Source organism: Hydractinia symbiolongicarpus, chromosome 7 (genome assembly GCF_029227915.1).
Source record: "Hydractinia symbiolongicarpus strain clone_291-10 chromosome 7, HSymV2.1, whole genome shotgun sequence".
Classification (NCBI taxonomy): domain Eukaryota; kingdom Metazoa; phylum Cnidaria; class Hydrozoa; order Anthoathecata; family Hydractiniidae; genus Hydractinia; species Hydractinia symbiolongicarpus.
This window is the reverse complement of record NC_079881.1, coordinates 10,407,511-10,423,950: the sequence shown is the minus strand read 5'-3', so window position 1 is coordinate 10,423,950 and position 16,440 is coordinate 10,407,511. Positions and strand designations below refer to the sequence as shown.

The 16,440-nt window shown below is 32.6% G+C and overlaps 1 protein-coding gene across 1 annotated transcript in view; it reads left to right on the top strand.

Annotated features, from left to right (window-relative positions):
• Positions 1-7,982: 7,982 nt before the first annotated feature.
• Positions 7,983-16,440, top strand: part of LOC130648890 (HEAT repeat-containing protein 1-like) — a 30,806-nt gene continuing 22,348 nt past the window's right edge. Inside the window, exons 1-4 of the mRNA XM_057455009.1 lie at positions 7,983-9,247; positions 11,245-11,330; positions 12,320-12,541; positions 12,878-12,964. Coding sequence (XP_057310992.1) covers positions 8,387-9,247; positions 11,245-11,330; positions 12,320-12,541; positions 12,878-12,964 — 1,256 coding nt within the window. The 5' untranslated portion in view covers positions 7,983-8,386. The remainder of the gene's footprint in view (positions 9,248-11,244; positions 11,331-12,319; positions 12,542-12,877; positions 12,965-16,440) is intronic.

The window sequence follows — 16,440 nt, the reverse complement described above, 5'->3', positions numbered from 1 at the left end:
TATATATTTAGAAAGATTGTTTGTGTTTTGCAATATTATATATAATAGCGAATGTCAATGTCATCCATGGAAAGTGCGACAAGCCAAAAAACATCCGACATTATCAGATTATGTTGACAGATTCAAACAAGGACTTTAGCTAGCTGATCAACATAAATATATTTATTAACTAAAACCATATCTAAAAAAACTTCTTTAGATTTAGAAAATATTAATGCATGTTGTGAAAAAGACGCATTGATATTGTGTGACATAAAATATATATTTTCACTACATTGAAAGTATAACAATAGCAATATCACAGTGAGTGGCGAGCTAGCTTGTTCTCCTCCTTCGTCTGAATTCAATTTCATGAAAAGTATAAACAAAGTTCCAAACAGTCTGGCACTAGTATTCTATTAAAATGGCAGCTCAGACATGTGCGAACACGGGCGAATGACTGCATGATTTGATTCGTCGGCGAAAGACATTCTATTTTATTTGTTTTCGACTAAGCTATCTAAACTATCTTTCCTTTCAAGCATTGGATACTGTGTTTACAACATGACATATAATAACTTCTTGTCAGCTATCTAGCTAATTCGCTTTCTAGCTAGTTATCTAGCTAACTAGCAGCTAAGGAGGTCTAACATTTTAATCTGATCTCGATATCTGAAAATGGGTATATATGTCAATTATATCCAAATGTGGATATATATGTCCAGATTTCATCAAAAAAGCATAATATACCTTCTTTTTTTGACAAATTCCTCTAATATAATATCTTAAGCTGGATAAAACTTGTTACAAAAAATATCACCAAAAAGGATATTTTCCAACGCTTCTTTCGTAGCTTGTTTCAATCAAACAGAAATTAATTTTCAAGTGGGTTAACAGCGAGCGTAATATTTTTAAAAGTCGTTATTTTACTTGTGTGTTATACAAATTAGATAGGTTCTGTGGTTTTCAGAAAGCCAAGAGTTTCTTCTTTAACATAGTGTAGGATTTGTATTAAGTACGCTTTTTTAATATCAAACCGCCCCAAACACCCACCCATTTTCCCTTTTTTTCCCCTGATTATGTTTTATCGTGTTTCACCTATATATTTTTTCCCCGCAACGATGGATAGTGGGTTAGCTGCTTGCATTGCTCTGTCCATTGCCAGGGAGCCTGGGTCGAGCATCATATTTTACCCAAAAGTAGATATATTCAAAACATATGCAGTTTTGGATATCGATTAGACTGCATTTTGAGAGATATTGTGTATACACGAATTCACAGTTGTAGCTAACCATTGTTTAAAAATATCTTTATTTTGTTACAACGCACTTATTAAGAATTGAAAAAAGAAAGTGAACTGTTATGAATTAAGGAGGCTCTGACCATAAAGAATATTGAAATAATTTTTTGTAATATATTTTTTAAAAAGAACAGTACAATTCCTTCACATATGTTTTAAGTAATTTTCATGCCATGCAACCAACTATTTCTTTAGAAAATGAAAAATATTCATAATGTTCAAAACCTTTTTAAATTCACTCTCTTTACTTCCTTTTTTAAATATATACAGAAAACGAATGAACAATTAAACTGTGAAGAGGTGTAATGTTTCCCATATACTTTAGCATTAGGATCAAGTGGCATCCATAACTTGTGTCAGATTGAAGCTTTAGATTGTGTCTTTGTGTCAGATAGAAATTAGTAGTATTTTAAAGTTGTAGCTACATATAATAGCATTAGCTATAACTAGCTAATGCTATTCCCATGGTTCTTCCTTCATGACCATTTACTAGAAAATAAACATGTAAAGTATACGTTCATAAATAAATTTTTAAGCAAAGATAACAAGACATATTCTTATTTAAAAAACAAAAATAGTATATACATATATTTATCCCACTTAATTTAACTTTATATATTTATATGAACATAATGGAAATAGCTTAATGTCTGTTTTCAATGCTAACATGGCTGGGACGGTATATTAATAACCCTTTTCTAATCTGATCCAGACTGTGTTAGATCTAAACTCGAATTCCTCTCTGAACCTTTTCCAAGCAGAACCTATCCTGCCAGTAACATTGTCCCTCCCTCCTTAAACTTTAGGCCAGTTTCTTACAAGGTCACACTTGGTTCAATGCTACTAATCATGACTTTCAACTTTGCTGCATTCACTCTTAACCTAGGATTAGGAAGGAATGCACTGGAAAACACTGAAAAAAGTAAAAAAAGAGAAATTGAACAAGTATTCTATGATAAGTGGTCTACAGTGTTCTCAGACCACATCTTCCAGGTGGTTCACTTCCTTACGGAGTGGAAATTTTTGAGAACCTACTTTTTATTTCTAATTCGAACCCTGACCATTCCTCTTCTAGTCCTTTCTTCCACTTCTCAAACTTTTTTAACTAATTCTTCCATCGACTCTGGCATTATCACTCCCATGGGCAACCTGTTCTGAACTCCATCCACAGCACTTCAAGCCTATCAATATGAAAATAACACTAGAGCATAAATAGCTCACCCAAGGTTAAATATTTGAACTGAGCGAGCAAATATAAATAAGTAAAATAAGTTTATAAACGCATATTTTATTACAAAGTCTTTTTTCATTTTATTTTATCTTTATTTATTTATTTTGGTTATTTTTTACTGTAAATAATAAGAAAGGTAACAATGATTTCCATGTGAGATAAATTGATATTTATTGCTCAGCCAGTCACTTTTTGTGGAATTGGGGGAACAAGTAATGGCACGGCTAGTTTCTCATTTCTCAGAATTGGGCGAGTCTTTCCGTGAGCAAGAAAAATCGCTCTCCCCTTATTTATAGGCCTAGATAGATAAATAGATGTGCATATTTTTACATGGCTAGCCTCACAAATATCGAGGGATATACCCTGTCTATTATTTCCAGGAGGGGCCATGGCGTAGATGGAGAGTCCTAGAATATTTAATGCTCATTTTGAGCTACGCAGACCCAATTAGAGCCCGCGCTCTACTAGACAACTCCCGGCAACATCCAACGGCCCACACAGTGTGCCATCTTCCCAATTTCCATCACATGGCTTGGGTTAACCCGGGGCTATGTAACATTCACTTGCCCATGTTGAATCGCTGTCAAGAGGAATCGAACCCCGGTCTGCCGCACAGAGTACGAGAGCTATAACCACTATTCTACGGCGCCATAAATTCTACGGCGCCTGCACTTCTAAGACTAAAACAAACAAGTGTACGGAACTGCTATGTACACCAACGTTTACACCAAATTCATCACTTAGTGAATTGTTTATCCTGATCTGATTGCTTGAGTTTGGAATGGCAAGGGACATGGTGGTTTGCAACACAGCATTCAGTAAGAGACAGAGTAGGCTGATAACATATGAGTCAGGTGGCTGTAGGACACAGATAGATTACTTCCTGGTTAGAAAGTCAGACAAGAAAGTGGTGAAGGACATGAAAGTTATATCGGGGAAGAGTGTGTTTCCCAGCATAGGTTGCTGGTTTGTGATATTATCTTGAAGAGTGTTAAAGAAGCCAAGGGAAAATACAGACCCCGTCGTAAAGTCTGGAAGCTGAAGAAAGAGATTGTAGGAAGACAATATAATGCAAAAATTCAGCAGTTAGCCCACAATGGTCAGTGTAATAGTGGCAATGTTGAAAGTAGTTGGACTACTTTGAGAAATTGTTCTCTAGAAGCTTCTGATGATACCTGTGGGTAGACCAGCTAGACATAGACAGACCTGGTGGTTGAATAATGAGGTTGACCAGTGTATAAAGGAAAAGAGGAAACTTTGGAAAGAGTCCAAGTCAGGTGGTAGTAAAAATATTTACTTAAAAGCTAAGCGTTGTGCTTGTACAGCAGTGTATAAGGCAAAATCAGAAGCAGAGAGAAACAGATTTGCAGATGTGTTAAGAAGGGAAGACCAGCACAATGAGGTATTCAAGATAGCAAAGCAAATGAGGAAAACTATTCAAGATGTTGTAGGTGAGAAGTGTATACGTAATGATGAAGGTGTTTTGGCTAGCACAGAGGAGGAGAGAAGGGTAGCTTAGAAGAATTATTTACTTTGCCCGATAATGGGAGAAGGATCTCCCGAAACGTCGCCTACTAAACTATCATGTTCAAGAAATGATAAACTTTCCACAGTAATATGAATCTGAACAGACAAACCGAAATAATATCTTCAGGAAAAGTATTTAGGAAAGAGAAAGAATCTCTATTTTGCCTTTGTAGATTTAGAGAAAGCTTTTGATATAGTGCCACGTAAAGTTGTTTGGTGGGCTATGAGAAAATTAGGTGTGGATGAGTGACTAATTACAATGGTACAGTCTATGTACAGCAATGCTAGAAGTCGTGTCAGGATTAACGATTCACTTAGTGATGAATTTAGTGTTAATGTTGGTGTACACCAGGGTTCTGTACTTAGTCCTTTGTTTTTTGTGCTATTAGTCTTAGAAGAGCTGCCGATGGAGTTCAGAACAGGTTGTCCATGGGAGTTATTGTATGCAGATGATTTGGTTCTCATAGCAGAGTCGATGGAAGAATTAGTTCAAAGGTTTGAGAAGTGGAAGAAAGGAATAGAAGAGAAAGGGCTAAGGGTGAACACAGCAAAGTCTAAAGTCATCATTAGTAGCATTGCAGCCGAGTGTGACCTTGTAGTTGGAAAGTGGCCTTGTGAAGTTTGCATGAAAGGGGTTGGTAATAACTCAATTTTTTGTCAGATTTGCAAGCATTAGGTACAGAAGAAGTGCAGTAGTATTGGTGGAAGGTTAAGAGCTGACATTCAGTTTGTATGCAAGCGTTGCAAAGGTGAGATTATAGAGAATGAAGTGTTTCCAGCTTCAATGATGCACAACAGTGGCTCGTTAGAGATAATTAAGAACTTCTGTTACTTAGGTGATATGTTAGGGGGTGTTGGAAGAAGTGTTACTTGCAGGATAGATTCTGCTTGAAAAAAGTTCAGAGAGTTACTTCCTTTGTTGACTAGCAGAGTCTTGTCAATTGAGTTAAAAGGTAGGTTGTATGAGGCCTGTGTAAGAAGTGTTTGTTGTACGGTAGTGAGGCATGGACGTTGAAGCAGGAAGATCTTGACCGTTTAGAGAGGAATGGTATGAGAATGGTTAGGTGGATGTGTAACACCAGTCTGAAAGACAGAAAGAGTTCAGATGAGCTAAAAAGCAGGCTAAGTATCCGTAGAATTAAAGATGTTATCCAGATAAGAAGATTGAATTGGCTGGGGCACTTGGAAAGAATACAGGGGGATAATTGGGTAAGAAAGTGTAGAGACTTAATAGTTTCTAGGGCAAAGCGCAGAGGCAGCCCAAGAAAGACTTGGCAGGAGGTTATAAGGACAGACTTGATACAGAGGAAGTTGAGTTTAAATCTAACAGTCTAGATCAGATTGGAAGAGAGTCATTAATATACCCTGTTTAACCCATGCTAGCATAGAAAACGGACGTTAAGCCAAGAATGATGATAATGATGATGATGATCTGACTTCTAGCATTGCTGTACATAGACTGTACCAGAAATGAGAAAGACTTTCACTTCCTTCCTTACTTTCTTTGAGCCCTGTAGAATCTCACAAATTTTATTGAAAAAGGTTGCCCAAACTATCTGTATCTTTCTTTGGTAAAGACATTACCACCAACCCCAGGGAAATTTGGTGGATTTTCAAAGATCGTAACCACAAACAATAAACAATGGTGTTTCTGTCTAAGTAACACACTCTTTGAACTTGTCAAAGTTCACTTGTCAGTGTTAACAGTTGACTTTAAACTTTCATAATGCAGACATTGGTAGAAGTGCAGCTAGCATATTTTTAACATTGGTTGGATAGGCAGATAGATGTGCATATTTTACATGGCCATCCTCACCAATGGAGAGATATACCCTGTATATTATTTCAAGGACGGGCTACACTTAATGTAAAGTCTTGGATTTAATGCTCGTTTTCAGCTACGCTAACCTAATTTGCGTCAGCGTTCTAACAGACAACTTTCTTCAACATCAAATGACACACACACAGTGTACCATCTTGCCCATTTTCTTTATATGGAATGTTATCATACATTCACTTGCCCATGTTGAGTTATAACCACTAATCTACAGCGGCTACACCCCTGCCAAAGTAAAACTTTTGCAGCCTATTGATTACAGAAACCACTGGCAATTGAAGGCCTCTCATAAAAAAAGTAGTTACAAGAGTTTAAAACCTGTGTGTTAATACCTCACGTACATACCTGATCACATGCATACGTAACGTTACTTTACCCATGCAATTTAATTTTTTGCACACAGTGAAATTGCTTTGTATTTCCATTGCTTAGCAGTGCTCCTATTATGACTTCTACACTTTCTCTCTATGCCAATCAAGAAGAACATTTTTTTCTTTTGTCTTATTCTAATCTGTTTATATCTTTGTAATATACTTTAGGTTTAACCCTATAAAAAAATCAAAATTTGTTTTGAATGCTAGACGATCTAAGAATAAAGTTTTTAACACGTGAAATTAAAGATGCACCTGGTTCTTTTTGTGCCCATCAATGAAAAAACATTCTGAATGACATTGCAGGGTTTATTGTTGTTTTTTGCCATATTGTTTCAATTTTTCTTAAAAGTAGAAATGGTGGTCAAACTTTTTTCATTTTACATTTTTAATTTAGGTCAAATGATGGCCCAGGAATGCCCCAAATACAGCAGTATTTAGTCTTGTCATTCTAATGTGTGCGAAAGCACTTGCACGCTTCCACACATTTTCTTTATTGAGGCAGATCAACATTTTGGGGAGGATGCATTCAAAAAACAAGGCAGAATATGCTTGTGGTAATACCCTCATTCATTATGAATTTTACATAATAATAATATAATAATATATAATATAATAAATATTAATATATCACAAAAATAATTTTTCTTTTAAAACAGCACAAGAAAAATACTGGCTAAATAACTTTTAAAATGTTAACTAAACCTTCACATTATCTTCCCAAGTGCTGCAAAGATGATGGATCGAGTGGGACTTGAGCCCACAACCTCTCACTTGAAAGATAATGTGCATTATCTTTGAAAGATAATGCACATTATCTTTGGAAGATGGTGCACATTATCATGCTGGTTTACTTATACCTATATATCTCACTTTCTATTTTAAAAACAAGTTTCTGAGCATGCAATTTTTTTTTTTTTAATGAAAACAAGAGAAAAAATTAATTCAAACATTTTTTTTGGTGAGACAAATCATTAATTTTGTTTTCTTTGGAAAAAAAATATTAATTAACTGAATGTTATGCGAAAATACAAGGAAAAATGTGCTTGTCATAACACCCTTCTCCGTTGTTGACAAAGTAATTGGAGAATTAAAAATTGCACACCTTGACACATTAGACCTAACTTTGGGCATGCGCACACCTTTTTTTCATTGACAAGACTATGAGTAGATATGCCAAAACTGACGCCCTAATTCTATGAGAAATTTTAGACAGTTAAAAGATGTAATTATCAATTTTAGATTAGTACCCTCAAAGATATCATCCTTTACCAGGCCACAAAATTTTGTTGTTTGAGGGGAATGGGGAACGATTTTTGTTGCCCCAGTTTCATTGTAAAAACAAAGATAGAGTTTTGATCTACGAATAGGGTAACTGGAAATACTGAAAAATTTGTTTTACTTATATGAGTGCAAATAAATACTTATTCTAACCATTTCACAATAGCTGACCACCAAGCTCTGTGAAAGTTTTTACACTATTTTCTATTGACAGAACCTGTGAAGAAGTTTAAAGGTTTTAAGGGACGTTTCAGCTGCAGTCACTGGTTGTCGACAACGTCTGCCACACTATTGATTAGTAACAAACAAAAAATAAAATGACTGTTATTGTAAAAATATACTCATGAAATATTAATAGTCTTTGCTAACAAAAAGTAGATCAGGCTATTTAAAAGTTAGGGTACTGTTTTTCAAATTTAACCAAATTCAGTTTTCTATGGATTCAGAATGTATTATCTGCTTATTGTGATCGTAAAGAAGGTAGTAAGTTTAATCACGATTTTATTGTTTTTTTAAAAATATTGGTGTATTTACAGCAGCTTATACTTAAAATCAAATAGGTTAATTTTTATTGTTTCTTTTATTTTCAGATATTGTCGAATTTTTTTATTGTCGAATTTTTGAAAACATAAGACATATATATTTTATATTTTTTTGTTGGCTCAGGTTTGTGCAACATCTCTCCTTTATTTTTTTATATTCAATAAGATATGTCCATATTTTGTTTACTAATGTTTAGCAATCAGGATAAATTGCAGATCGTTTCTGAATTATTTATTTATTGAAAATTACTAAATGTAAGTTGGTCTTTTGATGTTTTTCTTCTGTATGTTATAAGAAATTTCTGTTTTTAGTTAAAAATGTCATTATCAGAGCAACTGCAGAAATTACAGATCCCAGGGGGTCCATCTATTCACCAGAATTTGTCATCAAAAGACTCCTTGCTTTTTGATGCAAAAACAGCTGCTACATTAACCAATCATGCAATTTTTAATATTGGTAAAAGTGGATTTGATGAGTTGGTTTCAATTGATCCAATCTTCAATATGTTTTCCAGTTCCTTGTTTGGCAAAACTGCCCTCGATATTGATAGAAATATGCAAGATAAGAAATTCAATGAGAAACTACATAAAACGCTAGAAGAATTTTTGATTCTTCTTTCACCTTACTTGCTTTTAAAGCCTGCTCAAAAGGCATTGGAATGGTTAATTCGAAAATTTAGAGTTCAAACACTAGACAAAAATGCTCTTATGATATGTATTTTGCCTTACCATGAAACTCAACTCTTTGGACGGATTGTTCAGTTATTCGACAAAAAGAAAACGGGTGGTTTGTGGGATTGTTTGATACCTTGTTCTAACGCTGGGTCTGGGTTTAATACAGAAATGTTGGTAAAACATGCTCTTGCTGACAACAATTTCCTTTCATTTATTTGTGAAATAGCCAACAGAGCCTTAATCATTACCAAAAAGCATCCCAATATGAAGTCAGATTTAAAGATATTGTTTTCCTTCCATGCACGAGCTCTTGCTGCTGTGATTGATGTATCTATGACAATCAAAGAAGAACTACTATCATTGCTGCTGCCTTTTATTCATGCTGGATTAAAGTCTGAATGCAAAGATTATATATGTTCAACCTATATGATTGTTGCTCTAATTAGTACAAAGGCACTGTTAGCCAAGGACCTAAAGAAGGCCATTTTAGCTGCTATTTTAAAGGTATGCCAGACTTTTAAAACTTAATAATCTTCAAAGAATTTATTCAGGTAATAATCATTAAAGAATTTATTTAAGGTATTTCAAGCAACTAGTGGGAGGCCCGTAAAAAAATCCATGGGTTCACCCTTTCTTTTATACAACATTGCGCAAGTTTTGCTATTTGCGTTGCAATTTTGCGTGACAGACAGATGTATACGTGTATTATGTAGATGATACAAACAAGTTATAACAAACCAAATTTAATTCACTTAAAAGTTAGAACAAAATTAACACTAAGAATATAAAAATTAAAATTATTTTTAGCTAATAAATCCTGTTAATAGCATGTAATTCCAGGCCTATACCTCAGTAAACAAGGCGATTCTATGTTAACAACTAAAACAAGATGATTTATCATTTAAAAATTATTACCACTTATTTGTTCAGTCATTGTTATTGAATAATATAGATAGTTTTGGCAGCCACAGCTGTCATCGACAGGCTATGATTGAAATCATCTGTGTATTTATTAATTCAGGAGATAATTAGAGGATCAAAATCGGCCAATCAGATCACAGTTATTAAAGTGAATAACTTTTTCCAGACCTAAAGGGAGACAATAAATGGATTAAAATTATTTCTTTTTATAAAAGTTCGGTTTATGTTGTGTCCTTTTTTCGCTTTTCAAAGATGATTTTGATCATTGATAACAGATTTAGCTTAAAATAAACTCGCTTTACATGATAATATCTATATTATTTAATGATTTATCATGTTTCAAACCTATGATGTATAAGGATAGAAAAAATTTCTATGTGAAAGTTTAAACTCATGCTAGACAAACAAGTAACAAATCTTCCATTACACTCTCGCCTGATTTATAATACTTGGAAAATATGTTTCCTCAGAAAATTATTTTTCTCACAAAAAATTTGAAAAGCTTTTAGTGTGTCCCTAAACCTTTTAAGTATAAAGAGAATAAGTTTACATATTAAAAATAATAATTTTATGCAAGGCCTAAAATGAAAAGATTTTCACCACAAAATTAATTTGCAAGGGTGTGGAAACTTTTTTTGTCTCTGTACCCCACCCCAATGAGTAGTCGAATTTCAGATGATATTGATCATTTAATGATATTATTGATTTTCAAATGAGATTGATCATTTATGGTCCTAATCTGTTGGTTTTGGTTAAGCTGTAAGAAATTAGAAGGCTTCCAATACCTTTTTCTGTTCATTTGTGATTACTTTTTTTTAGTACAGATGCTTGATTAATGAAGTAATTAGAATGAGAAAACAACATGACCACATGTTTCCTCAGAAAATTATTTTTTCTTAAAAAAATTGGATATCTTTTAGTGTGTCTGTCCCCAAACCTTTTGATATAAAGAGAATAAGTTTACATAAATCAATAATTTGATACAAAAGGCCCAAAATTAAAAGGTTTTCCCACAAAATTAATTTCCATCTCTCTGTACATCACCTCTACAAGTATTCAAATTTCAGAAATCAGCAGACTAGGAAAGGACACTATTTTAATGTAAGAGAAATTAACAAGATATATGATAGGGGGCTGTATATATAGGAATTATTTCTTTAGGAACCAACAAAATTTTTTTTTTTTTTTTTTGGTTCCTTGGTTTTTAAAATTTTTTTATTGCATTCATATGGAAAAATATGTACCTGCCTACAAATATCTTGGTATGCAAGTAATTCATTTTCCCGTATGAACAGAGTTTTCCTTGGTAGGCGGGATAAATCTATGTCAATTTGGTATAACTTTTAAAAAATGGTAAAATGGTAAAAATTCTCTCAGGCATGTCATATGAGCATAAAGTGAAAATGATGTCATACTGAAGCATTCCTCGTTAACTTAGAAAATATTTGCTACATAAAAAGCCGAGTTAAAGTTAATTACCAGTTATAATGAGGAACTTAGTCCGTCACTTAAATAGTAGTGCGAGTGTTTGTTTAAATTTTGTGATTAATACATAAATTTTATACATATTATTTTTACAGTTTCTTGAACCAGCTTGGTATGAAGAAGGAATTCTCTGTCTCATCAACATTATGGTATATCAAAATGTCCAAAAATTTTCACCCAGGTTGGTAATGGTGATTTGAGATTTTCTAAAGGATTAGTATAACTTGCAATAGACATTGTCTGTTTCTGTGGAGTTTTATATTCATTTTACAGACAAAGAAAATAACTAAAGCATTATATTTTACTGACGTTTGTGAAACATGAGTTTTTTGGATTTTTCAACAGAGTAACAACTAGTATTATGTGCAGCCATCGCATTTTTCAGAAATGTTCCCTTGTTTTCAATAATTATCTGGCAGAAACTACCCTGTAGATACTATTCTTTTTTTAATCTGGGACTCACCTTAGGCAACTCAGTAGGGTCTAATCAAACTTCACATACTAGTTGGATTTTAAAGGCTAGTGGATTTCATCTAAATTATTCGCGACGTTTCGGATGTTCACACACCCATTTTCAAGCAATCAAAAACGTACAATGTTCTCCTAAATATATACAAGTTTAACAGCAACCATAGTTACAGATTAAATACTAATTGTATAAATACAATGGAGCAGATCTAATGTCTCCCTTAACAGGTAAGAAATCAACCTCATCTAATTGCACGGCAATTAAAGATCATCTTAAAGCCTGTCGCACCACATCATCTCTTGACGATTTTAGTATACTCTCTAGGGGTAACAACCGGTATTTGCTAGAGATTAAAGAGAGTTTGTTCATAATGCGGGATAGTCCCCAGTTGAATAACAACATTAGATCTGCTCCATTGTATTTATACAATTAGTATTTAATCTGTAACTATGGTTGCTGTTAAACTTGTATATATTTAGGAGAACATTGTACGTTTTTGATTGCTTGAAAATGGGTGTGTGAACATCCGAAACGTCGCGAATAATGTAGTTTCTTTGTTGTCAATTTACTAGCGCAATGATTCTTTATCATTGGATTTCATCTAGTTTGGAAATATTGCAATACATGTACTTCTGCACTTTAACTGTAAATTGTATCAAGAAATTATTTTTTTGATCTTCAGTCTTAACAATTGCATTTAGGATATTTGGATTTTTGTTGTCGCTCGAGAAACATTTACTTATTGATGTGCTACAAAAATTAAAAAGAGAGCATAATATTGATGTGTTTATTAATTGCATAATACCCCCACTAGTTGAATCTATTGCAGCTGCAACAGAACTGGCAGAGACTTCTGCTGTTTTGTTAACTAGCATTGTAGATGGTTTTGCATTGAGTGAAGATCAAGTTACTGAATTATTAAGGTTAGTAATTTTAATCATGTTTACTACTCTTCATAACATAAATATCCTAGTTCTAAGGCAACACTTAGTTATATTAATGCTATTAAGGTACAACCAGCTAACATGAATAATTTTCACTTAAGCTTAAATACCTCAGTCAAACAAAGTTAGACATGGATATAGTTTGATGAACTGAAATCAGTTGCAGCAGTATTAATAACGAAGCAGCAAAAATGCTGTAAATGATATTAATCATATTAATTGTAAATCTGTTGGTTTTGGTTAAAAGCTGTCAAAAATTATATTAGGCTACTAATACCTTATTGTGTTTATTTTTGATTACTTTTTTTAATACAGATGCTTGATTAATGAAGTAATAAAGAATGATGACAAAGAGGGCAACCAGACTACAGCAGAAGATATCATTCGTATCTTGGCAACTAGGTAATCATATTGCACCTATTCTTACACTATTTTTCCTTGGATCATCTTTTTTAAATTGCTAACAGGTATGTAGCAAAATTCCCTTTTTTATAAACAATTGATATTTTTCACTTTTCCCCAAACATAGTTTAGTTCCTTAGCGAAAAATGCCCCCATCATTCTTTAGACGCGGCTAACGTGTGTATGATTAGCCCTAACAGGGAATTGTTTGTTTCCAAAGTATTTTAGAATAAGCTAAAAGTGTTTAGTCAGAATGTTTAGGTTTTACTTTCACAATTTTAATTTTATGTATATTTTGTTTCATTTTAAGTATATAAAGAAAGACAGATTCTGCTTTTTTCTTTGATTTGCTTTGTCTGATTTATGGCAAGTTCTTAAGTAGTGTCACTGCAAGTTAAATTTCTAAGGCTTGTTTTATTTTTGTTAAACTTCGCACCATGGAAAAGGCAATAGTTCGTTATGTAACCAAATATTTTCCAAACAAGTTGTTTAATTTCTGACTATTTGTTTTGCCTATGCAAAATGTTTAGCAGTTGTTTAAAAGTTTAGCCATTTTTAGGGTGATTTAAATTCCGCATCCTTTTAAAAAAGTGTAATATATGATTACAATGACATTTTGGATTAATGTTTTTCATCTTTTTTATTATTATTATCATTATTACAGAATATTTACACAGGATAACTCTACAGTCATCCCAATGATAATACAGAGAATGTGTGTGTCTGTCCATCTGTCTGTAACAGGCAAATTGAATGTGTTCACTTTCCTTTGATTTCTCCAAAAAATGCATGTTTAATATGTTAAACTTTCTGACGTTACGGCCAATGTCAATAATACTACTTTATTGTCATTATCTTTTATTTAATTAGTGAAGCCATTACAATAAATCTGAAACTATGAGGCTAAATAACTTGGAAATGAGGTGGTGACATCAATGATTTTTCACCGCATGAGTAACTAGGGACCACCTGGGACCAATTTGGGTAAGTTTCCCAAACCTGGATCCCCTAATCCATTTCGGAATGAACAGGTTGATGACGTCTTCAAAAATCATTCAAACCCCAATATATTTGCTACTGTTTGTCAAAGATACATGATCCTATACATTTTCTTGATCAGGGTTTCAAGATCTATAGGATAAAGGCAACAGGTATACAAATTTCTAAAAAAATTTGGGGGCTTTTGACAGGTCATTGCTGACGTCAGCAAAATTTTTTAAATCCCTTATGTCTTATTATGGCTCATCAAAAGCACATGATCATATACATTTCCTTGATCAGCAGTTTAAGCTCTATACAATAGAGGCAACGTAAGACAAGTTCTAAGTCTTTTTTTGTGGATGTTTTGATGACGTCATCAAAATTCAAATGACCCTTATATTTCATTTTATTCTTCCTAAGTGGATTTTTCCACGGGGTTTATCTACTAGTATATACATAATATACTGTTATCACAGAAGTCCTGGTAAAAGAAAGAAATAATTTATTATTTAGTATTTAAAATTTACTACTTTTTAAAGCCATTATAGTTGTATTGCTCATGAATAAAATCATCTGCCATATAATGTAAATGGACACATGGCTATGACTATGTGACTAAAAAACACATGGTTTCAACTGCTACCTTGTGTAATACAAACAAAACTTGAAAGTATAAATGATAAATTAACATGGCTATAGCTAAAAAGCATCTTAAGGATACATAACAGGAATCAGATACTATTAACTTTCAAGGCTATACCTCTGTCGTTGAAGTGACAGTATATACAACTTTATTATTACTATTTTTTATCTATCTGCTTACCATTGCAGCAACGTTGTAGTTAATAGTATTTTTTACATGAATCTAGTACTAGGAGTGTGTTATTGGATACAATTTGCACAGAAAAATTGAATGATAATATTTACTAAAATATGTAAGGAGAAAAATAAATAGCTATTTGAGTAGTTATTTTTATTTTAGGTAATTATTTCGAAAATTTCTATGTACTCATTCTAATCTAAATAAATCTAAGTTTCATAGCAGCCATGATGAGGCTTTGCATTCTACACTTTCCTTGTTTTATATTGGAATTTTGGTTTGTATACAGGGAAATAAATATACTTAGATGTACTAAGATTTTTTTTCGTTACAATGAGTGGCTACCCTGTTAAACAATGGTGTCCTTGGATTTAAAAAGTATGTTTATGGCTTTTATAAGTTGTGTAATTAACTTTTCAGAAGATTTTTTTAAAAAAAATTATTTGAGGAAACAATACTCACAAACAAAATATAACTGTTTATTTCTTTTCCAAAGTCAAATGGCAATTTAGTTTCATTTTGACTATCCCTCAATCCCCAAATTTAAATTTATTCTTGCACAGGAACTAACAATCACAACCATTGTATAATGGTCACTTTTAAAAGGCATAGATTATTTTTAGAGAAAAAAATGTGACTAGTCAAAAAAAAAAATGTGTATCAAAGCACATGCACAGTCTTGATAATACTGTTTTTTTGTTCAAATTGACAGGACTTATTTCCACCACTCATAATAAAATCATAAGTGATTAAAAACAATAGTTAGACTTTTTAAACACTGAGAAAGTGGTACTAGGCGTAAGTATTTTATGTATGTATGAACATACGTAAAATAATGCTATAAAAAAGGTATACAGGTGCCCCTGTCACATTATTCTGTATGTGTTTTATTATCAGATCAACAACACTCAAACAACAAACAAAAATATTAAGAATTAATTGCTAATTGAACTTTGCGCCATGTAGGCAAAGTTAGGCAGTAAAACGTTGTTGTCTTACCATATCTTACTTGGATGATTGGTCAAATATGCAATATCGAACATAAAATGCAAGGTGTCTATTTGATTAAAACATGCCAACTCATTTATAGTTTGGTTATAATGTTATGAATATGCAAGAAATAATTCATAAATTTCTTATTATTCATTTTGAATTAAGACTTCGTGTACTCGCACAATCTTGTTTTTTAACTCTTTGATATTCATTGCCTTGTAAGTTAGTTTCCCTAGTGTTACAAAGACCTTCAAGTGCAATAATAATGTTTATATCAGAATGTGCTGATTAAAAAATGTGCATAAGAAAGAGTAAGAAAAATTTTCTTGTATATCATGATACTTTCTTTCTTCTACATCATACCTTCTTACATTAGTACCTGAAGTTGATTTTTGTGTTTTATTTTGGAAAACGTCAATTTTTAAAACATTAATTTCCTATATTAAGGGCATTCCTATTATCGCCTTGTGTTTATAAAAATTTTGTCAGTGATATTGTTTTTGCCGGAGATTTCTATTGATTTCTATTTGGTATCGTTAAAAAACGACAGAATATGCAGTATATTGCCTGTTAGTGGAATTTTTTCTAAATGGTAATAAAAGTTCGAACTTTTACTGTTTTAAAATTAAGGAGATTTTTGTATATACACCCTTAACATATTTTTTTTTTATTTACTTGTAGA